This window comes from Gilbertella persicaria (assembly GCF_025201335.1).
Source record: "Gilbertella persicaria strain CBS 190.32 chromosome Unknown B0P05scaffold_5, whole genome shotgun sequence".
NCBI lineage: Eukaryota > Fungi > Mucoromycota > Mucoromycetes > Mucorales > Choanephoraceae > Gilbertella > Gilbertella persicaria.
In genome coordinates this window covers 1-24,491 of record NW_026251966.1, presented here as the reverse complement: position 1 = coordinate 24,491, position 24,491 = coordinate 1, and the positions used below count along the sequence as shown (strand labels likewise).

General features: G+C 36.7%; 5 protein-coding genes across 5 annotated transcripts; 2 read left to right on the top strand and 3 right to left on the bottom strand.

Moving 5' to 3' along the window:
• The first annotated feature begins 1,639 nt into the window (after nucleotides 1-1,639).
• On the top strand, nucleotides 1,640-2,707 carry B0P05DRAFT_526451 (MED6 mediator sub complex component-domain-containing protein). Its single transcript, XM_051576432.1, has 5 exons — nucleotides 1,640-1,749; nucleotides 1,804-1,955; nucleotides 1,998-2,175; nucleotides 2,222-2,570; nucleotides 2,618-2,707. Exons 1-5 carry the CDS (start codon nucleotides 1,684-1,686, stop codon nucleotides 2,695-2,697), a joined length of 825 nt encoding a protein of 274 aa, XP_051438271.1. The 5' UTR covers nucleotides 1,640-1,683; the 3' UTR covers nucleotides 2,698-2,707.
• On the bottom strand, nucleotides 2,708-3,772 carry B0P05DRAFT_526448 (inorganic phosphate transporter). Its single transcript, XM_051576431.1, has 3 exons — nucleotides 3,199-3,772; nucleotides 3,064-3,153; nucleotides 2,708-3,018 (listed from the first exon to the last, which is right to left on the bottom strand). The coding sequence occupies exons 1-3, from the start codon at nucleotides 3,392-3,394 to the stop codon at nucleotides 2,714-2,716; spliced, it is 591 nt and encodes a 196-aa protein (XP_051438270.1). The 5' UTR covers nucleotides 3,395-3,772; the 3' UTR covers nucleotides 2,708-2,713.
• A 166-nt stretch (nucleotides 3,773-3,938) lies between these two features.
• B0P05DRAFT_503745 (mitochondrial carrier domain-containing protein) lies at nucleotides 3,939-5,020 on the bottom strand. The gene is made up of 3 exons (XM_051575483.1): nucleotides 4,889-5,020; nucleotides 4,438-4,844; nucleotides 3,939-4,391 (listed from the first exon to the last, which is right to left on the bottom strand). The coding sequence occupies exons 1-3, from the start codon at nucleotides 4,999-5,001 to the stop codon at nucleotides 3,964-3,966; spliced, it is 948 nt and encodes a 315-aa protein (XP_051438269.1). The 5' UTR covers nucleotides 5,002-5,020; the 3' UTR covers nucleotides 3,939-3,963.
• Nucleotides 5,021-12,514: 7,494 nt separating this feature from the next.
• B0P05DRAFT_583695 (uncharacterized protein) lies at nucleotides 12,515-13,186 on the bottom strand (the record flags this gene model as incomplete). Its single annotated transcript, XM_051582273.1, has 5 exons — nucleotides 12,515-12,549; nucleotides 12,603-12,778; nucleotides 12,824-12,982; nucleotides 13,032-13,090; nucleotides 13,136-13,186. The coding sequence occupies 5 exons, from the start codon at nucleotides 13,184-13,186 to the stop codon at nucleotides 12,515-12,517; spliced, it is 480 nt and encodes a 159-aa protein (XP_051438268.1).
• A 1,189-nt stretch (nucleotides 13,187-14,375) lies between these two features.
• Nucleotides 14,376-15,665, top strand: B0P05DRAFT_526437 (uncharacterized protein). The gene is made up of 2 exons (XM_051576430.1): nucleotides 14,376-14,610; nucleotides 14,663-15,665. Exons 1-2 carry the CDS (start codon nucleotides 14,550-14,552, stop codon nucleotides 15,619-15,621), a joined length of 1,020 nt encoding a protein of 339 aa, XP_051438267.1. The 5' UTR covers nucleotides 14,376-14,549; the 3' UTR covers nucleotides 15,622-15,665.
• Nucleotides 15,666-24,491: the final 8,826 nt, after the last annotated feature.

Genomic DNA, 24,491 nt, shown 5'->3' with positions numbered 1-24,491 from the left:
TCTACTAGACATTTTTTTTTATTTACTAATCAAAAGTACAAATTCACATAGATTTGCTAGAGCGACTACAATCAGGCACTTTTTATTTAAAACAATCTTCAAATTGACTGCAAAAGGAATCAATAATACCTTACCAATCTAAACATAGCAAGAGATAAGAGGCAAAAAAAAAAGTGCTTTTAGTATTATTTACTTTCAGGAATGCTATACGTCTGAAAAGAAACGGAAAAGAGTTAACTCGTTCATTGTCTTTAAGACTATATCTTAACACCAATAAAAAACCACCAACAAGTATTTGTTTCTACTCTTTTGTTTTTAGTTTCAATACTTTAGTTTCTTTTTGAACACAAGAGAGAAGAGAGGACCATTTTTTACTTTATATAAAAAGAAGAGCATTCGGTCGACAAGAATTGTATTTTATTTAATACTACGAACTTGGCTTTGGTTGATTTCACTGAATAACAAATCAAAAGTACACCAAGAAAAGAGCTATCAAATTAGGATCTCAACAAAGTCCATATATACTGGCGCTTTCAAATGCCTAACAAATTTCGTAATTTTTTGTTTTTTTCTATCGAATCTTTTACTAGTTAAGCATTCGTATATCCTCAATAAGATTTTTATTTTTATATGTTGCGCTTTTCCATAAAAACTTGATTATAATCATCACATCAATCTTCCTAGTTTTTTATTATTAAAAACTCCTTAAGTGATTAGTGAGCAATTCCCACGACAACTTCGATTCTTGATATGACTGCCCCCGCTTTTTGGAACTAGCTTGCTTGGAAAACGTGGATCAACTAATGTGGCGCAACCTTCAAATAGACTCTTGATTTAGTAAAGTTTATAGATCCTAACAAGGTGCATCTAATCAAGTAAAAGAGATACATGTTTGTTATATGGCTTCGAGCAATTATTCAAAAAACATTTTTATTGACAATAGTTAATGGTATTATAATTTTTTAAATCGAAAACGCATGTTCTCCAAAAGAGCATTTCATTAACAAGATACATCATGATATGCAGTTTCTGTATTGCTATTTTTTTTTTTTGCAAATTTTTAAATTAAAATATGCATCGCATTTTCCAGCTATCTTAAAACTCAACACATCTTCCCGTCTGTCTACACTATTTAAAAAAGTGAACTTGCAGCGTTTTCTTTAGGATAATTGTATGTGAAACCCACTTTTTCCATATGTTTCTCTTGTGTAATCATGGAGATAATGAAATCAGCCACTAAAAAAATCTATTGAATTGATCTGCATATGAACTACTAGCGTAGGCTTTACAATGCATCAAATAATTTGATTTTTAAACCCTTCATGCTACAAGCTGGAGAAGCGAGTTTTCTGAATAAGGATAAAAATGATTCGTAGTTTGTAGATGATAGAGTTGTTGTAGACCTTTTTACATGTATAATAAATCTTTGTGCCCTCAAAAAATGTAACAATGAAAAATTAGCCTTCAAAAGTACTAAACTACAAGTCAAAACCATTACCCTATACTTGTCATACACAAATCAAGAGGTTTTTGAGTAGAGCAAGTTGATCGCTTGTCTATTACTTTATCCAACAAGCATTGAAATATCTTTTAATTAATGGCATAGACTTTCACTGAGTCTCAATAAAACCTTCGTCGCGTGTGGTTCATTCTCACTTTCATTTTTTTCTGTTATTGTAGACCATGCAGCGCATGACAGCAACTGAAGACCTTACAAGCGTCGAATGGCGCGACATGAACTGGTTAGAGGTTAGCTTTGTCGTTTTTTACTGGTATTTAGTATATTAAACATAAGACTGATAGAGGATGGGTGGCTTTCAAAACCAACAAATGGTGCTTGACTATTTCGCTCAATCGCCCTTTTGGGATCGTCAGTGCAATAACCAAGTCTTAACAATGCAAACGCAATACAATGACCTAAGGCAGCCGTACGAAATTACCTTGGAAGCACTTAGGTAAAGAAACATCTTTGTTAATCATGATTGACATTCTTTAAGAAAAATGACAGGCATTGAGTTTGCAGTTGTGCACGAACAACCACCTGTTTGGATCATTCAAAAGCGATATAGACGTGGACCTCAGCCAGACGATGTTAATCCTATTGCAACTTATTATATTATGGGTGCTAATGTATACCAATCACCTACTATTTATTCAGTCATTGCCAACCGCTTGGTAAGTTTCTTATCAGACATCACAACAATACTTAATTGTCTGCAAGTTGACTAGTTTGTTTCACGTCAACAGTGCATTTAAAGAAACACAAAACATGATGGATTTCCACCCTTCCAAAGGATACAGCTGGAAGACATTAGCAGACGCAAACAAAAAGAATGCTACTACCGCCGAAAAATCCCCTTCAACAGCCAAAAGCGCAACTACGAATATGAATGTAATTAATAGCGTCAAAAGCGTATTGCGTGCACAAGAAACGCAAGTATTTAGACATTGGATGGACAGAGCCATTGAGACTGCATCTATAAAAGTAATACAGGCACGGCAAATTATCGATGCACCTGAAAATGATCATACTCTCAAGACAGTTGATTCTCCTTCTTCTCAACTTCGAGGTATGTATATACGTACACGCATATAAATGATATACTGATCGCACTAGATGACATTGGTGGAAAACGGCCTAGAAAAAGAACAGACGAAGGAAATGTAGGCAATCGCAAAAAGAAAGCAACAAAATAAAAAAAAAGGGTCTTTTTTATTGAGCCTTCATGGCTTTTTCTGCACGCTTAATGCTACCCTTATCAGTCTTTGGCTGACGTTTTTCACTAATCATACTAAGGGGCCCTTCAACACGGAAGGGGCGACGCAGTTCACCATTAGTGGTCTTGCCATTTAACAAGTGAATTTGAGCTTCTTTGGTCAAAAAGAAAGCCTTGAAACCCATGACAGATTGCATAATCAAAGGTTGAACATATCCGAACTTAAGATGAAGGAAAGCGATGATAGCAATGCTTGTAAAGTTGTTTTTCATTTGCTTTTCAGCTTCTTGGATATCATAGTCTATGTGATGTGTAAGTCATTTTATAGTGTTTATTCATAGGTTACCCTTTACAGTGGTGTTGATCAACTTTTCAGGGCTTTCTGAACCATCCCAAGTCTTTCCTCCAGGTTCAACATAGCGTAAAGGTGTGTTATCTAGCATTTGTTAGTTCTAAGAGATAACTATACGCGACCATTTACCATTCTTTTTACGAATGATGGACAAGAGGTATAATGACAACATGAAAATAACAATCTGTGAACCCAAATAAGTATAACGGATAGAGTTCAAATATTCAGGATTATCTAGATCAAAGGTCTTGGTGACCTGGCGAACTACAAAAAAGAAGCCCATATTAAAAAGAGGATGGTTTAGTGTTCTATTCCAGTTTGGCATGTTGGATCTGATGAAAAGCAAGTTCAAGTTGCACCCTCATCTTTTCTTTACAAGTACATTTGACCAATAGAATTTCAAAGTAAGCTGAGGTATATTCAAGGTAATTAGACATTCAATGAGATTACCATCCAAATCATACACGTAAACACAAGAAATGGGTCCTCGAGCATCTGTTCTCTTGACTATGTTCTCAAGTGCCAACTCACAAGAATAATGCTTCCAGTGATTCAGAACGTCAGAAACAGGCTATTTGCTAATCAAGCAAAAACCGGCTATGCCTTCAAAGGCAGTTTTTTACAGACAGGAAACACTTGAATATCTTTTTGATGCAATTTAATTTTTTGTTGGCCAAACGCGAGTGTCGCTTTGTCTCGATTGGGTACAGAATGTGTCTTGAATTGTTGAATGGTTATACTATTGATGATGATAATGATTATTATCATACTATTATCTTATAGACTTACAGCATTTTATTATACCATGCTGCTGAAGCATTGATATTAGAAATCGATACAACAATATGGTTAATAGACCCAATCACAGGTTTGAACATGAAATTGTTGTTTGGTTTATTGTGCAATTGTTTTCACAACGGAATTTTTTTTTAATAAAGTGTAAGAATGATAGAATACCAAGGCTAAATAAGTAGCAACATAATCCTTGATCATGTACATGATACCTTGGTTAAAGAAACCTTTGGTAATTTGGGCTTGCATACCTTTATACAGGCCCAATACACCATTTTTCTTGATGACCTCCCTTAAAGTAGCCATCATGCCTTGTTGTTTGTCCTTGTTGCCTACCATTTTAGCACGCAAAAAAATAAATGGATAAGTAATCATTGTAGCAACACTCTTGGCAAAAGCAGAAAACAAAAACACTTCGAGACTTGTCAATGTTGTCTTTCTTTGTGCGCGCATATAAAGAGCCTTGATTTTTTCAAATACAAAGTATGTAATAGATGGATTAGATACCAATATAATCGAAGCTCTGTAGCCTAACATACAATAAATACTGACGTAATAGCCTTATATCCTATTTACCTGTCCAGAAGCCAGTGATACCCTTCTGCTTCAAAATTTCAATAGCAGTTTCTTTAAATCCCTTAGCATTATGGCCAGCTGTTTGAAGACGGGTTGTGATGTTGGAAGCAGGCGTAGTAAAGAACCTTGAGATGAGTGCAGCTTCAGCACCCAAAAACAATTCTTGAGCAACATTTAATTGTGCTGTTGATTTGCCCATGTTTCTGTTCAATTTCTCTTGAACATTTCGAAGTGCAGTGTAACAGTAAAAATAAATAAAACTAGACAGAACAGTAGCTAGAGTATCTGATTCAAGTCCGGCATAGAGTCCCTTGATGCCTCCTTCTTTCTCATAAATTGTCTTGATTGTTTCCAAGATACCTTGTTTCTTTTCCGTTTCTCCTTTAAGCTGAAGCCGGGTAGTGGAGCTATTAAAGTCAGATAATAAGATCGTTTTTCTTGAAATAATTACATGTCTAGGGGATAAATAAACAAGTTGGCAATAGTAGAGCCAACAGCACCTGAAATAGCATGTCCCAAAGGAGGAAGCTTATATTCTTCAAAGGGCAGAATGTCTTTGGACATAATAAGAAAAGAAAAGATGAGAGAAAGAAAGAAAAAAAAACAGAATGAAAATTATGTAATAATCAACGCATGTTTTTTGATTGGCCAAGCAAAGACGCATGTAAGCACAATTTACTGTGTAACAAGGAAAAGAAAAGCAAACAACCAATCAACTTGTTTATTTACAGTATGAAATTTTGTCTGATCCTTCAAAATATTCACAGACATTAGGCTTTGTGTTGTTGCTGGCTGTGATATCGATTTTACTTAAAGTAAAACCAGTGCAAGATGACAATACAGAGCAATTCACATTGACAATCGGTTGTCCCAAATTAGAAACAGAACTATAAAATGGCTCAACAACAATGTCATAGCATTTTTATCTTACCCTCGTATATTCTTGATAAAGACGTCGCTGATATTTAATGAGTAAGAATCATTGCCATTACAATATTGCATTGCGTTATCATCACAATAATGTGTAGTGATCAATACTGGGTTATCGACATTGTTTAATGCGACGTTCTCAAATTTGATGTCTGTGACAGAACCAAACCCACCAGCCCATGTCTTAATTCGAACACCATTTTCGCAACCATTACAAGTACTGTCTCTGAATGAAATGCCACCCACATGATTTGTAGACTTGTTTTTACCAAGTGAGCCAATGCTGAAGCCATGGCCACCAGCGCATGTAATGTCAGACACAGTGATATTGTAAGTATCTACAAAAGTATGAACTAATGCAAGTGAATATGTCTATACTTACCGTCATTAATAGCAACACAATCATCACCTATAGTAATATTGGAATTTTTGAAAACAATGTTCTTGCTGCTTGAAATATCAAGAGCATCACTATGAAAGCAATTAGAGATTATAACAAATTGTTTACACTTACGTATTTTTTGGAAGTTTTTCATTAGAAGAAGCTGTATAGAAATAAAGACCATCCAATGTTACACCGTCTGAATTCTTGACACGCATATGAGCTCGGGGAGAGTTGAGGATATTGAAACGTCTAAATGTTGAGTGAGTTGCTTCAATACGGAAAAGAGTAGGTGCCGTCTTATCAAGTGCATCCCACCATGTTTGACCACCACCAATAAATGTGCCTGTGCGATGACCATCCCAAGTAATATTGCTTCCGCCAATCAAGAAATAAGCACCATCTTTATTGTATTTGTTAGGTGTGTAAGAAGGTAGATAAACATTCGCTAAAAACTTGATTTTGACATTGTTTACATTTTGAAGGCTCACAAGTGAGTTCATAGTGTAATTCACGCCCTTCTCAAAGACAACTGTTCCACCATTAGCACATGTTGTGAAGGCAGAAGCAATACTGAGCGAGTCATCACCACTTTGGTCTTTGGTAACTGTACATGTAGTGCTTGCTTGAGTAGTAACAAGCAAGGCCAAGGCAAATGTGAGTGAAACAAAAGAAACCATAGTTGGTGTTACTTTTTGCTTGCTCTCAATGCCCTTCTTATTCTTTTATACACTGACCCGAAGTACAAATTAACCTAGTTTTTTGTCACTCAAACTCAGCAACAAAGGTATCATGATCCAAGAGCCCTTTAATGTAAATAACAATATAAACATTATTTATGAATCTCATGCTCTGCTTAATTTTTAAGATTTAATTTTCGCTTGTTTTTTCAACACGAATTTTTTTTTTCAATAAAATGTATAGAAATAGATCATATGATGTCAAATATCTGGAGAATTATATTCGGAATATTTTGACAGTGTAAATCTTATAAATATTTGACAATTATAGTGTCTAGTGACACTTTCTCAAGCACAAACATAAACTAAACACAAGGATTATTTTTTATTATTCGTCTCATTGTCTAACTCTTTTTTTTTTGTAAATAGTATAAACAAATAAATGTATGTGCTTGTATAGAATAAACAAATTAAAAAAAGAAAGAATATCTTCTAATAAATATAGGTATAAATAAGGTAACAGTGGAAATTCACAAGCACAAATTTCCCCATAAAAATTAGGAATTGTTTTTTTTCTCCTTGTAAATATGGCTTCTCACACTAATGTTGTGAGATTCTATACCTGGATAAATTGTTTTAATAAGAATACAAGCTTTAATTTGTATGACTCATGGCCAATATCTAGGCATTGACTTCTAGAATACACAACTCCCTTTTAAAAGAAAATTATGAATATTTATTCAGAGCAGTAAGAAATCTTATCAGAGCCTGTGAGATTGACACAGACATTAGGCTTGGTCTTGGATTGCTTAGTAATATCAACCTTGGACATAGTGAAGCCGGAACAAGGAGTGTTGGTAGAGCAATTGACATTGATTATGGGATTGCCATCGTTGGAAACAGAGCTACATTGATGTTAGCAGAGATATATGTATAGCAAATAAACTCACCCAGTGATTTCACTGATAGTAACGTCACTAATAGTTAAAGAGGATGCATCATTGCCATTACAATATTCAAGTTGGTTATCATCGCAGTAATGTGTAGTAATCAAGACAGGGTTTTCGACGTTAGTAAGAGTGACGCCCTCAAATTTGATGCCACTGACAGAACCTTGTCCACCAGGCCAAGTCTTGATACGAATACCATTTTGACAATTCGTACAGGTACTGTCTTGAACTGTTACAGTTTTTACTGTGGCACTGGATCCATTTTTACCAAGAGAGCCGATACTAAAACCATGGCCACCAGTACAGTTGACATTGGTAACTGTAACATTACTGATGTCTATATACAATGAATAAAATGCTTCTCTCTTTAACTAGACTTACCGTTATTCATAGCAGTACCATCATCACCCACTGTAAGATTAGAATCTGTAAAGACGATGTTCTTGCTGCTAGAGATATCAACAGCATCACTATAGAGTATAATGAGCAAAAATATAAGTAGATCATAACCTACGTATTCTTGGCAGGCTTGCTATCATTATCAGAGACAGTCTTCAAAGTGACATGGTCAAGGTGAACATTGTCAGAGCTAGTGATACCGATGTGAGCACGAGGAGATTGAATGATCTTGAAGTTGCCAAAGTAAGAGTTGGTAGCTTGCACACGGAAAGCAGTAGGAGCCTTTCTGTTCTCGGCATCCCACCACTTTTGACCGTTACCGTTGATAGTACCAACATTGCCACCATCGAATCTGATGTTATCACCCTTGATAAGGAAGTAAGACTTTTGGTCGTTGTACTTGGTGTCGTAAGCAGGTAAGTTAAGAGTACCATAGAATTGGACATTGACGTTCTTGATGCCAGTGACTTCGACCAAGGAGTTCAAGTTGTAAGTAGCACCTTTGGTGAAGACAACAGTGCCACCGCTCTTGCATGAAGTGAAAGCAGCAGTAATGGCGTCTGCAGCATCACCACCAGTAGCAACTGTACAGGTAGTTGCAGCCTGAGCAGCAGAAGCAAGGACAGTAATGAGAGCAAGAGAAGCAGAAAGAGAGGGAAGGAAGACCATTTTGAATTAAGTGAATCTGATAATGAGAAAAAAACAATTGGAGGCCTGCTAATTCCTTGGTTACTTATACGTTTTCGGCCAAATTGATTTGACCCTTTATTCACTTCGGCACAATTTGAAGTCAAAGATATATTCCTGCAGTTACACATATGTCATAGAGTTGAAAGAGCTCAAAGCGAATTGTTTTTGTCTCATCGACGTTTATTGTCACTTTTAGTAGATATCCTTGGACTACTGAATTCACCTGATGTCAAAATGCTATTCAATGGATCTGAAGCCAGCGTGACTTTTGCGATTTGGAGAGTCATTGAATTACAAATCAAATGAGTTAAGTGCTTTGAAGGAAAAACCTGTATGATAATGCTTACAACATATCCCTTCAATTAGTACTTTTTCAGCTTTCCAATCAATGCAATTAGTTCCCCTAGCGATGTTTTTCGTCTTCAGGAGCTGACAAAGCAATCTAAATGAAAAGTGAAATAAAAGAGCTTTATTTATGAACATTGTTTTCTTAAACAAAGTAGAACATCATGGCTCTCATATTCCCGCCTATAGCTCTTGAGAAATTATAAAGCGATATGATTTCAAATCACAACAAAAGCAGTAATTTCTTCAAAGTTATATGAACAATAGTGTATTCAACAAGACTTCAAGTTGGATTTGTCTGACCTTTTTTTTTGAAAAAAAAAATTCGTTTACTTTCTAGAATCCCTTAATTGAAACTTGTCTGAATTTCAGACATGCATAAGAAGCCTAACTGGGTGTATATGTTGCATTTCTTGTCTTAAAAGACTTACTGTTAACATTCCATGCTGCTTCTACAGATAGAAGCTTCTAGTGATGCGATTGTTTAGCAAACCAATTTCAAAAAATAAATTTATATTTCTAATAAGTGACACGAGCTTAAATGCATTTAAAATTGTGTCTTGCTTTCTCTCTTTTCAAATTACAAATCAATAAGTTTTGACCAGAAAGCAGCATGCATCATGTTGCTTTTTTTTTTTTTTGTCTCTGCTCTCATTGACTAAAAAAGAACTAAAATTTCTCATTAGTTCATACAAATAAACCTGTGTTCTGAACTATCATTGTAGATGTAATCGCCATATGCACTCAATTTATCTATTTATTGAAAAAGTGCCTGTGACACTGCTGCAGGGCACCCAAAAAAAGAAATTATGCGTTGCAAAAAAGTTTGGTATTTTCTTTTCTGAGTAACAAATAATTTAGTGTTACTTTGGGCCAAATGCAAAGCAGTAAACCTAATATATTCGCCCTTAAATTTCTCCCAAACACAGAGAATAGCAGGATTCTTCTGGATACACAATTCAGAAATAAAATTCGTACTTATGAGCTACAATTAAAGTCTAGTTGAACAGACTAAAAAAAACAATAAAAAACATATCTTTTAAAATAAACGAGGCATATTATCTCATCCTTTATAAGCTAAAAGCAATGTTTTTTTTTTGTGATCGACAAATGCTTCGAATTTCATAATGACTTTATATTAAACAGAATTATGCCCATGTATCCGCGGGTCCAGTTATTCGATATGTGCTATTGGGGTTCTATTTCTAGTTGTGCGTACCACCAACGCTAAATATCAAAGCGAAGTTTGACAGGGCAAGACCACAAACATAAAAAACATATAAATATGCTTCTCAATTGACTGTATTATTTCTTTTTTATTATCAGATTCACTTAATTCAAAATGGTCTTCCTTCCCTCTCTTTCTGCTTCTCTTGCTCTCATTACTGTCCTTGCTTCTGCTGCTCAGGCTGCAACTACCTGTACAGTTGCTACTGGTGGTGATGCTGCAGACGCCATTACTGCTGCTTTCACTTCATGCAAGAGCGGTGGCACTGTTGTCTTCACCAAAGGTGCTACTTACAACTTGAACTCCTTGGTCGAAGTCACTGGCATCAAGAACGTCAATGTCCAATTCTATGGTACTCTTAACTTACCTGCTTACGACACCAAGTACAACGACCAAAAGTCTTACTTCCTTATCAAGGGTGATAACATCAGATTCGATGGTGGCAATGTTGGTACTATCAACGGTAACGGTCAAAAGTGGTGGGATGCCGAGAACAGAAAGGCTCCTACTGCTTTCCGTGTGCAAGCTACCAACTCTTACTTTGGCAACTTCAAGATCATTCAATCTCCTCGTGCTCACATCGGTATCACTAGCTCTGACAATGTTCACCTTGACCATGTCACTTTGAAGACTGTTTCCAACAACAGTGCTAAGCCTGCAAAGAACACGTAAATATACTATTCGTTTTCAAAGACGTTTACTAATTTTTTTTTATCAGTGATGCTGTTGATATCTCCAGCAGTAAGAACATTGTCTTCAGTAACTCTGATCTTACCATTGGTGATGATTGTACTGCTATGAACAACGGTATGTCTTTTTTTTTTTTGTTATGCAGCATGGACAATCATACTCATTTTTTCATCTAGATATCAGCAATGTCACTGTTACCGGTGTTAACTGTAATGGAGGTCATGGCTTCAGTATTGGTTCCCTCGGCAAGGGAGGTTCCAGTGCTACTGTCAAGACTGTTGTTGTCAAGGACAGTACCTGTACTAACTGCCAAAATGGTATCCGTATCAAGACCTGGCCCGGTGGAAAGGGTTCCGTTAGCGGTGTTCGCTTCGAAAACGTCAAGCTCAACTCTGTCGAAAACCCTGTATTGATCACCACTCACTACTGTGATAAGAACCAGCAATCTTACTGTAATGGCAACGACTCTCAATCCTTGATGATTTCTGATGTTACCATCAAAGGAATTACCGGGTAAAATCCTACTTTGTTTAACATTTTTTTTATTAACTCTATTCATTTCATAGTTCCGTCAGCAGTGCAAAGAGCAATCCTGTAATTAGCATTAACTGTTCTACAAAGACTCCTTGTTCTGGATTTGATATCTCTGGTCTTTCTATTACTAAGCACTCCAAGACCAAGAAGAACGAATGCATCAACCTTACAGGTTCTAACAAGATTTCTTACTGTAGTCAGTAAGAGTAATATATACACTGTTTCCACTTAATATTGGGACACTTTATAATAATAAAAAAACGGAACCAACAATTGAAGTACATTTCAAATAGGGTTTACAGCAAAAAAAAAAAAAAAGTTGATACAAACAGTGCTGTTCCAAATGTACCTTTGTTAAGCACTGAGAGGACTTGGCTGCAATAAAACATCCTTAATACTGACTTTGGCAATCTTCTGTTCCAAAAAAAAAGCTATCTTTTTACTTTTTACAAGCAGGCATGGTTGATCATTGCTGCTGTGATTTCAAACAATTCACTTGGTCTCTGCATGGAATAGACGTCTTTTTGACAATCAAAAAGAAAGGTTATCTTATATAAAACGTAACACAAAAACCAAAATAGGTACAATACGCATTGAAGCGTTTATTTTATAAACTAACAGCATTAAGAATGACAAATGATAGGCTTTCTGCTGTACAAACAACAGCTGCGTATAAAAAAACCTCAAAATAACTTTGACAATGACTTTCAGCCTTTTCCTTTCCCTACTAAAAAGAGAGTATGATTTGCTTTATTAAATTACTATACAAGATGAAATGATGAAAAGCTAGCTACACAGTATTCCTTTTGAAGATTACCTTTTGGATTAAAGCATTCTAATCCCTCGTCTTCAAACATACTCATGATGGTAGTTTTACAAGAAGGACTCAGTGATTCTGAAAAGCACAAGAGCTCTTATTGCTAATCATACTCCATTCAAATTACCAAATGCTTAACAGATAGCGTTGTATATGAAAGAAAGCTGATCTGTACTTTGATCATTTATGTGTAGCAAGAACTCAAGATTCCTATATGATAAAACAAGCACTGGTATACAAGATACTCTGTCTGAGGACAAGTAACTAAAGAAAACTCAATCCATGATGTTCAATAACAAAAGCGTCCAATCCATGTATTTCAAAATAAAGCCTATTCTTTCTTTCTGTTTCTATGTATATAAAAAGAAACAAAAAAAGTTGTTGTTACAATTCGTTTATTCTGCAGTGTATACATGATGTTGTTTAAATAATCTAACAAGTGACGACCTTCATGGGGAAGTAAGAGCCTATGATTGTTTTAATTAGAACATATCATTCAATGCATGTATAACTCACTTACCATCATTGGGAGGAATAAAGTCTTCAGAGACCTTCCATTTGGGCTGAACACCAAAGCGAGGAGCAGGAGCAGGGTTTTCGATAGAATAGAGCTTTTGAGACTTCAAGACTTCAACAAGAGGCTTGGCTTCAGCAGTAGTGGTGACAGCTTGATCAACAGCAGCTTCAGCAGGAAGACTAGCGAGATATTAGTACAAGTGTGCATTCTTTTCTTTCACTTACGTAGGCTTGACGGGAGCACCTTCCAAAAGAAGAGCAACGTCTTGTTGAGTGTATATGGCGGTTCTGGGGAAATTTCTACGAGTATCACGTTGGAAGTAATAGTTGTTACTAATGTTGGAAGCAGCAGACTTAGGATAAGTGTATTTTTCAGGGCGAGATCTAGTACATGTTAATCGTGATCGTTTACACAGCTGTATTAAGGACATACCCAACTGCAGGAGTACGGAACTTGCCAACAACAGGCATACCATCAGTAGATTTAGGGTTCTAATAAGGTGAATATAAGCAAAATTATTGGTCGAAAAAGCTTACAATAGAAAAGTATTTCTTGACCCAAGCCCAAGATTTTGAGTTCCAAGACATGATTAATATAAGAACTATTGAATGTGAATATAAGAATAATACATGCAAGTCATGTTCACTTACCTTGTTTAGATCACTAAAGACAAAGACAAGAGTGGAATTGAGTTTTTATCCCCCAGACCATAAAAAAGATGACGTTAACTTCTGAGATTAAAATATTTTATCTGCATCCTTAGAATAGATAAGGTACTTGCCAGAAAACGAACCAGAGACAAAGACAACAAGAAACAACTACACTAGCTTTCACCAGTGTAGCGTCTACCGCAACCACACCTACCCCATACCATTGTTAGACTACAGATAACTAGTATATCCTCAATACGTAGCTACTTGTAACCAAAGTAGAGAGACAAAGAGAGAGAACCAACCAGATAGAACCAAGCAGATAGAACCAACCAAGTAAAGAGGAAACCTTAGAGAAAGTAGACGCGTTCTTGAAATAGTTAAGGCACGAATCAAAAAGAGAGAGAGATCATAAGAGACCAGAGTAGAGAAAGTAAAGAAACAGAAAGAAAAGATAAAGAAATAGAAAAAAGTGCTGCGTGCTTTTTTATAAGTACTTTTTACTTTTCTTTGCCCTTCCTTTCCTTGGTTTTTTGTTTTCTTTTGATAGAGATCATCTCATAGAGAGGACGCCCAACCTTGTGTTACATATAAACTTATTTACTTGCATAAGACATGCGATGAACACCCTACTTGTCAGTTCTATAAACAGAAAAGCATCCCCTTTTGCTTATTTTCTTTCTCTTTTGCTATGTGCTTATCCTCTGTGTTTCTATTGAGTAATTCATTATTCTTTGCCCTTGAAGATAAGGGAAGTTTACTTGTCATATAAATCAATGCGGAATGTATTTCGTAATAGAGGACTTTGAATTGTAATCATTCCCAGTTTCCTTTTTTTTCTTTCCATGAGAAGATCATCCTGAAACAATAACAAACTTTCTTACAGTGTTCACTTTACTGAAAAAATTGGTCGCTTTTTTAATTTCAATTGGCTATCGGTACCCAAGCTTACTTTATGTAAGTACTGATACCGCTATCGGTATCCTGGTACCGATAAAATTAGCCTGTGATTGGCTATGTAAGTACTGATACCGGTACCCATGGGTACCGCTATCGGTATCCAATAAATTAGCCTGTGGTCATATGATGACTTATGATTGGTTGTTACTCTTTGTATAAATATGGGTACCGGTACCCATGGGTACCGGTACCGGTATCATATCTTTTCCTATTGGTATAGTTTTAATTTTTTTTTGTTGTACTTCACGTTAATTGCTAAGAATAATCCCTTTATTGATTTTTAGATCCTGACCTCTTGCTCTTTAAATTAGACCCAAAATATCCACCAGGAAGCGATTTAATGGCCAAAACGATTTTACGCGATTCCATTGTGATTGACATGATTGTTACGACTGTTGTTGGTAAGAGACGCCCACTGACTTGAATGTATACAAGTGCTGATTTTCTGTATAGGTGAGAATGCTCGTTCTCTTTATACACCTAAGCCTACTGAATGGGCCAATGGAACAAAATCTGACATTGTTTATACTGCCTCAGTAACATCCTCTGAATTGCCACCAGTGTTAATTGAGGTCCAACATACCATTAACCTGGATTTTATTGACCGCCTTTTAGGGTACTCCTTATTTGCGAAAAAAGAATACAAAGCGAAGCCAATTGTGGTTGTGTTTGGTACCTACGCAACACGTAATGAAATCAGCTCGGACTTTGAGGTAACTTCTTTTTCATTTATGAAGCAAATCCCTTGCAAGTACTGGGCAGAAAAATGTTATATTCTTGATCAAAACACATTCATGGAAGCTACCAAGACTGTTCCTCTCCCTCCTTTGGCGGCGATTGCCTACTTCTTCTCTTCAAAAAAGCTTTCATTGCTAGCATCTGAATATAGAGACGACCCTACTTTACAAACACTCTATGCAATTGCTAAAGAACAAACAGTGACCAAAGTCGCTGCAGAGCAATCAACTTCTGAGGTATTACTTGAGGTTTGCAATCAAACCAATCTACAGTTCAAAAAAATTTTGAACACCCTAGAACCCATGCCTGACACCCTTTTGAAAAAGCGCCTACGCGCATATGCTGATGATGGTGCTCTTTACACCCAAACATGTAAATACAAGTATACAAAAAGAAACAAAGAATTTGTAGAGTCTATGCCACCACCACCCGAATTATCAGATTTGGCCAAAAGCATGATGAATGAAAGCAGCTCTTCTATTGATATTCTTCGTGAGGAAATTAGTGTACCTAAAACAGATGTGGAGTATGTTAAGCAGTTCAAGCAAAACGAAAGTAGGATGGACTGGAAAACATGTTATGAAGCAGGAAAAAGCGAAGGTTTTTTTAGTTCTTATTCCAGCAGCTCAAGTTTGAAGGCTGCATTTTATAAAAAATTAAGTAAAAAAGATTAATTTGTTGTATATGTCAAAATAAAGTTGTAAATTCATACCCATTATATTTAAGGATTTGCTGATGAATATCAGGCTATTTTTTATTTTTTTTTTTTGGCTTTTCTTAATCTTTAGAGCCCTAAGATTTATCGATAAAAAGTTCCCAATGAATTTGGTCTATATAGGTATGAGACATCTGTTGCATTTACAAAGGAAGGAGTAGGCGAGATTCGTCCTTTCTTTTTTTTTTGGGATCAGTCATCACTTTGACATGTTACACATTTAGATGAGAACATCTGTCCGTATTACCTTTTTTTTTTTTTTTTTTTTTTTTTTTTTTGTAAAAAGGTAGAAAGGCTCATTTGCGTTTCCTTTTCTTTCCAATACTTGAAAAAAGGAAAAAAATGTTATTCAAGACTTCAAATTGTGTCTTATGTATCTTTAAAGTTTCTTTTTTTTTTTTACCTTAAAAAAGAAACACATACATAAAAAAGTCATCTAAATGTATTCTGTAAAAAGAAACGCATTGTCCAATGAAAAAGCCAAATCTCGGGTACTCTACACGAAAGAAATAGAAGATACTCCTGTTTGACTGCCTTGTTGCCCGATAAGAGAAAGGTAGTCATGCACGACGAAGCTTCTGTACACACTAATATAGGTGTGGTTTTTCTTTTATAGGTTGTTTAGAAGTCCCAAAGCTTTGATCTTGATTAATTAAATTGTCATCGATTTGGCTAATATTTGCTTTTTTAATGTACCATGGTGGTCGTTATGAAATGATACTACCCACGTACTAATTATTTGTAGTTATGAAAGACGACAAGGGCAGAATTTCTTGTTCTTGATGCTGAAGTATTGAAACTTATCAACCACAACCAGATTACTACAGCGATTTATCTCTTCTCAGGTACTACTCTCCTCTCTACTTATTTCAATCACATTGCAGCCAAATTATGTCTTTTGCTCTCCCCTGTTGGGTACTGCTTTCATGATTTATGTATGTCCATTGCCTATTTGACACTCAATTGAACCTCTTCGTTACAAACACACGTTTAACACTGTATACTAATGTTTAATTTCTCGCCATGCTCTGGTCTCTTATAATTCAAACCCAGTCCAGCACTCATATGTACACATGTCAGTAGACACGAATGTGTGAAGGCTGCACTGTTCAATCATTGCTCTGGAAAGCTCAATACAGTAGTTTGCACACATGCTTACTGAAGATCATTTCATGGTCACAGCAGTCGAAAATTGTCAAGCTGTGGCATAAAAAGCAGCTGAAAAGGAGCACAGAACAATTAGAAGTGCATCGAAAGAGAAAATACAACATATTTTGACGCTTTATCATCCTTTCTTCAGTCGTATCTCAGTACATAAAAGTTTCTCAACAAAATTAATTTATTCGAAAGTCGTTGCTCTCATTTGTTTATTAAGCCAATGCGGAACAATATGGGCTGCAACCAACAATGGGAAATGCCCTATACACTCCAGCCTTTCCTTTCTTTTTTTTTTGTTACACGAGTTAATGAGGTAAATGAGATTCTTTTTTTCCCGCTTATATAGAACCATAGATATTGTATGCTTTTATATGCTTTTATATGCTTTTCATGGCTCTTCCCAACTCTCAACACTTTCAGTCGGTTGCGGGGATTGAAAAATCTCCAAACCTAAAAGCCACCCAACAACTAAGATCATATGCTAGTGTAGCAGCTAGAACTCGATTATCACTCATGCACCAAGGCATCGTTGAACCTGACGAAGATGCAGACTCACCTTTGCGAGAATTTCAGTCGAGAATTTATCGAGTAGCTAGCCATGAGGATGCTTTCTTACTCGACATTACTCCAGTTAAGAAAGAATACACTGATCTCCAGTGTATGCAGGAAATCAGCGCTCAACACCCAAAGATCTACGCTTGTTCCATCTTGAGAGATGGCCCAACTCAGTACTTGGAATTGTATATTGAAAAAGATGATGATGACAATGATCTTATGGAGCATGGTGTTGTCTTTAAAAAGTCAAAATTGCGAATTTTCCCTTGCAAGGCCGCAGATGCCACACTCCGATTTGTTACTGTGAGATTGTCCCAATTACCTTTACGTCCCAAAAGGATAGTTCTTGAGGGCGTGCAACAGAGTTTAGCTCCATTTGGAAAGGTAATTGATGTAGGAATCAATACAGAAACCACCACCGGATGGTTTATGGGCGCAGGATATGCCGTCATTGGTATTCCTTCTGGTCCCTCAGAATCAACAGACAACCTCAAGTATCAGCCTTTGGAGCATAACATTCGTTGGTGCGAAAGCGAAAGCCAAATATTCCACGCAACCTGGAACAACATGCCCACTTGGTGCAGGTATTGCCACCAAACTGGACACACAAAATTTGAATGTGAGAAGTCGAAAGCTAGAATTATATGTTATGCGTGCCATCAATTAGGACACCGCTCGTTTGAATGTCCTAGGAAACAGTCTATGACACCCAGCAAGCGTTCAAAGAGAGAAAGATCAGTTCTTGGAAAGGCCACCCAACCAAGAAAAGAAGCATCCAAGCCTGAAGGGCAAAGCAGTATTGAAGTCAAAATTAGCAACTTTGGCCAGACAGAGATCAATGTCGACAAAGATAATGATAACGATACTAGCGATAGTGATTACGATCCTTTAGATAAAGAGAGCATGGAAGAAGATGAATCTGAAATAGAAAGTGGAGACGAGGATATTGACAGGATGGAGATTGAAGACCTCTATAAGGATACCAAGATGTACAGCGTCAGCCAACAATTAAAAGATCACCTCGTTATGAAGAAAGGAGAAAGACGTAATGGATCAAATTTGAACCAACCATTGGACACGAAGAAATCTACGACACCCTCTTCTGCCTCTGATAATCAGAGGGTAGAGAGTCACCCTTTATAGATCCGCATCAATGAATAAGAAAAATATCCTGTGCCACTATGGCTCACTAAACGCCAATAGTTTAGTGAAAACGAAATCCAAAAAAATACAAAAAGAATATATACGATACCTTCGAATGCAGAATTTCTCTATATTATGCTTTCAAGAAACTCATGCTTCCACTCCTTCAACTATAGATAACCTCAACATCCTCTTTCAACCTACACAGTCCCATTGGACCAGTCATGTGGGCATACTCTCCTTCTCTACCGATTACAACATCTCTATCATCGACACTTCCTCATCCTTTACTTCCGATCGATTTCAACTATGCATGGTTGAACATCCACATCATTTCTATGAACCTTTCTTTGTTCTGAACGTCTATGCACCGGCAGGCCTTGCTACAAAACGTCGAACATTCTTTAGCAATCTAACACAAATGCTCCATGATTTTCGATCAGTTATCTCTTTTGACAGATTGATTAGAGAGGAATATACAACATTTGGTTCAAGGATTTGATGAGAATATATCGCCCCAAGAAAAATGGGATGAAGTAAAACACAAAGCCAAGTCAATCATTAGAGGATATTCAGTGGATTACGTTGATTGGCGTACTAAGAGAATTCGTGCTTTAGAAAAGAAACGTAATCGTTTACTACGCACAAAGCCTCCTCCAGACGTTCAGCGCTTGGTAATTCCACCTATTGACAATGAGCTACAGATACTACAACAAGAGCTGGCTGAAATAGCTATTCTAAAGGCTGGTCTTCGCTGGCAAGAGAATGGTGAGTACAATGCTGGGTACTTGGAAAAAATACATCAGAGTCGAACAGTCCAACAATATATGTCTGGCTTCAAGGATAGCAATTCTGAAACACAAACAATTGTACATACCACCAAATCGACAATGCAGAATATTGTACAACGGTTTTATAAAGACCTATATGCGATTGATGCAGTACCTATGAATCAAATACAAGAGTATTTAGGTAATATTCACTTTCCAAGTAAAGTTAATCAGGATGAAGCAAATCTGCTCCAAATGGAATTTGATTAGGAGGATATTGTCAGAATGACAAAGCGTAGCCCAAAACAAAGTAGCCCAGGTAGTGACGAACTAGGGTATATATACCTTCAACTCTTGTTTGGTTTTCCTTGTTTGAATCCCCTGATACTCCAGATATACAATGATGCCATGATAAAAGGAATTTTTCCTCAGTCATGGAAGGAAATCAGAGTGCGCTTGCTACCCAAGAAAGGCGATTTGTCAGAATTAAAAAATTGGAGACCAATTTCATTGATCAACTGCGATGGTAAAATTTTCACAAGGCTCATTACCCAACCTCTAGCTCCTATAATGAATCGAATTATCAACCCGCTTCAAAAGGGCTTCATCCAAGGACGTTTTATTGGCGAAAATGGGATGTACGTCCACTTGGTTCTACAACAAGCAAGATATGAACATCATCAAGGTGTAGGCTTGCTTCTCGACCAGGAGAAAGCCTATGATCGAGTATTACCAACATATCTTCAACAAGCTCTTGTGTCCCTAGGCTTTCCTACCTTATTTATACAGAGTATCTATAATTTGTTCTTTGATAACTCAATAGCAATCAATGTCAACGGATCCTTTACGGATCCAGTACATCAGCAACGTGGGTTAAGGCAGGGCGATCCTTTGTCCCCTTTATTGTTCAACATCGCTTTGGAACCGCTGATCCTTTCAATCCAGCAAGACCCCACATACCAAGGTTATGTCTCGACAATGAGCACTACATCTCAACAGATCAAGTGCATCGCATATGCTGATGATATCTGTGTGTTTGTCAAGGATTCCACTGATTTTATGCGTCTCCAACATCACTTGACTAAGTATAGTGCTGTATCAAATGCAAGATTTAACAATCACAAGACGGAAGCTTTCTCACTGAGTGGAGTCAAGTCAGAATCTTGGGAATCTTTGCTCTTGAGTCACGATATCGAAACATACTACCACCATCATTCCCCTTCTGCTTTTCGATACCTTGGCTTTTATATGCCATACACAAATTCTCAACGGAATCGTGTTCAGGATATGTTATTGGAACAAGTGCGTACACGGGTTCATGGTTACTCTCAGCGTTACCTCTCGCTTCAAGGAAGAGCTACCGTTGCCAACACTTTGATTTTATCCAAAATTTGGTACTGCTTGCGGTTGTTTGCGCCTACTAAGCGATTTCTGAATGAACTTCGTTCGATTATCTATGCTTACGTGTGGCAAAAGAAGTTTCCTTATGTTTCTTTTGACCAGTTATGTCTCCCCAAGAATCAAGGTGGTGTAGGAGCTCTCAACCCTATCACACAATACTTGGTGCTGCAGATGAGATGGGTCTTTACTCTGTTTAGTTCGTCTAATCTAACACCTCAGCTCCGAGTGCTTATGACAGAACACTTTGGCATCATGTCTCCGGATGCTGACAATACATTGCTACCCTTTTTCTCTAGAACTCTTCGCCGTCATGACCTTTGTCATCCCACTTCAGTTGTCAATGGTATTTATGCTGCCTTTGATCACTTTGGTATCAACTTCAAACTTGATAATGTGCCCCTAGCCAACTTGCTTTACTTTCCGCTGATTAACATGTTTCAAGAGGTACCTCAGAACCACTGGCTTCATCGACATTCAAAAGTACCAGCATCTCTCTTCTTCCTCTTTGACGAACAGAGTAACCGGTTACGCCTGAAGGTTCGCCATGAATATGGGACATTACCAGGATTGTGCCATCAGCTCTTTATAGACGTTCTTCGCAGACGAACAGTAAAACTTCAATCTTTCCTGTGGCAATATATTACACAAGATGTGACACCATCTACTGTATCTGTCTATGATGCTTTGACCAAGCAATTAACTGACACAAGATTGTGGCGCTCTTTCACTTCTAGGGATTTCTGCCTGCATCCTTATGAAGACAAAGCTAAATCCCAAATAAAGGCTTCTCGTACTTCGCTCTCTCTGTTTTGGAGGACTCCAATGCTCCCTCAGGCTAGAACACTATGGTATCGTGTGCTTCACAAGAAACTGCCCACTGCGTCCGAACTTTTCAAGATTGATACTGTCTCTACTCCTGTCTGTCGGCTGTGCAAATCACAACCAGAATCGTATGATCATTTCATAGCCCACTGCTCTACCAAGTGGAGTGTTTGGTTGGAAATACTGAACTGCTACTACCCTCTGGTATACTTTACTCCGTCCTCCCTCCACAAGGTCCTCACTCTTCAAGCCTTTCCGCCTGCCATTACAAACCGCTCCAAGCTTGTATCCATCGTTGCGATAGCTCAATGGAATATCTGGAAATCCTATTGGAACCTGATTCTCAACCAGGTTGCTTTTGAACATTCTTGTATCATTTCAGATACAATCTATCAGGTAGTCTTAGCTACAAAAAATCACTCCATGATAACCCTGACCATTGTATGATCTTTACTTCGTCTTTCTTTACTCCTGTTTTTCGACGTCCCACCTCTCTGCGATGTGTGACTAATCAATAATATTGTAAATAAAATCCAACTACAAAAAAAATTTTGCCCCCTCTCCCATTTATATTATAAAATGCCTATTTTTCTATTTTTCTATATTCTATGACACTCTAAATAGCACAAGATGCTTTAAATAGATCCATTGTCGACAAGTTTTATATGATGTCAAGAGCAAAAATGCTCGAAACACAGCTCAATGAGGCCAACCTTTGATGCGACATTGCTCGACAACTAAATCATCGAAACAGTCCGTTTTTTTATTATTATTAAAGACATGCTCTTTTGATTCCAGAAATCAAACGGTATCATTGGTCTGGCAGTTGGGTGAGATTCATTTTTTCTTGACCTATGGAGGATTCTAAGAGCTTTTGAAGATGAAAAAAAAAAGAAAAACTCATCAAAATTTTTTGGAATGTCAGGTTGACCCCCAACGTAGGTAGATTTGATCCAACTGATGTGAGCTGAAGCCGTTTATGGGTATCTCTCGCGAAAACGAAAACGGGCCTACTGAGACGAAAAAGCCGAGTCCATTTGAACATTGCCTTTAAATCTACATTCAAAGCACGTTGCACACTGTAGCTAGTAGAAAAGAGTTTCTTTTCACCAAGTATTTAATATTGAGTAAGTATCTGGCTCTACGTCGCTCAATATGCAAAATATAAATTGCCATATAATTACAACTCTAGTTTGGTTGCTGACTTTTCCTACAGTAAAAGATACATTCAGCTCAAAAGGTACATTGTCATTAGCATGGCTTAGCCAAAATCAATGGTATGTTGTTTTGATAAAAATACCAGTCATGAAAGCACATGTATACACCTAAATTAGAGTATTCTTTCTTATCATTACATGCCATTTGGATTATTTTATTGAGATATATATATAAACATCTACAAGATCGACAACCAACGCATCTGATAGACTATAAAGACGCAAGTCTAACATGTAATTATGTTTGGAGCTACAACACGTTCAAAATCAGAGTAAATCTACCTCAGGCACAAAGCTTTAAGATTGGAAATCATTCAAGGCCTATTACTCATGATCAGACCATTTAATAGCAAGAAATAGCAAGAAATAGCATGGATGAGTAGTATAGTAAAAAAAAAATGTTAGTCTTTTGACCCTTTTTTTTTGACAATATATGCAAAATTTATGCAAAATTTATGCAAAATTTATTAATTTTTTTGTCAACATTTTTAACAACATTTTTCTTTTTTTTTTTTTTTAGTTCTTTTAAAATCAAAGACACTACAGCATAAGTGATGGAAGAGTTATGCATTCAGAAATGGAGAAAAATGCAACCGGTTACGCTGCAGTGAGAGTGTATCTCTTTTGCCTAAAAATGTTTGTTTTCTAGAAATATTTTTCTGTTGGCACAAATAGCATAGTTGCACATTGGCATTGATTTTTTCAAACTTATAATTAAAGTTTGTTAATTTATTGATATTATAGAAAAGGTCCTTTTGAGCACATGGTTCAATGTGGCCTTTGACTGCTCGGACTTGATCAATTCATAAGAATGACTATACCAAGCTAAAAATACCTTAAGAGAACAAGGGAAAAAAAGGGATAGAGAGGAGAGCGTCAATCAAATGGTATTTTTGGATGCTTGTTTGGAACCTGAGAAGAAATAGAAACATTTGCTTGGATGTTGGAAGGGGTAGATTATTTGTGATAGCATGTTACATAGAGGTGATTTTGGATAAGAGCGAATACATAAATGCTCATGTGCTACTCCAATAAAGTACAGAGCGAGCAGTCTTGAGTGTTTTTATGAGGAAGCAATCTGCAAATCTCTGAAAGACAAAGCGCTTGGTCAAGAACACTTTTGCATTCTCTAAAGCCACCTTGAGCAGTGTTTAAGAACGATACTTTACCTTGGAGAAGTTCTTTGATGCATGCTTTGAGCGTTTTTTCTTCTGGAACTAGTAGTTAGACTAGTTAGGTAGTAATTGACTGGATCAGTCAAGTTCTCTTTCTTACGAATTGGGACTACTTGTGCTACTCGTCAACAGTGAGGTGTGTATGGCCAACGCCAATATAGATAAAAAATATGGAAAATCAGGAGATCACTAAAATCTGTGATATATATACAGAAACTAAAGCTAGAGCCATGAGGAAAAATCACGATAAGAGCCTTAGATGTCAGGAACTTCTCATGAATGTAATGGATCTACAAAAAAAAAAAAAAAAAAAAAAAAAAAAACGTATTCTAAAGTCTGCCAACATTTATGCCGACATGCAAGTATGCCATTTGTATACTCAAAAAAAATATTTTTAGAAAAAAATAAAAAGCACTACCCTAGAATAAAACCACTATTGTAAAATAAATCAAAAATGTTTTCTGCAATGACAAAAAAAACAAAAAGTAGAAAATTTCTAAATTTCTGCTTAAAATACTGATACCGGTACCCATGGGTACCAGTATCAGTACTTACATAGCCAATCACAGGCTAATTTTATCGGTACTA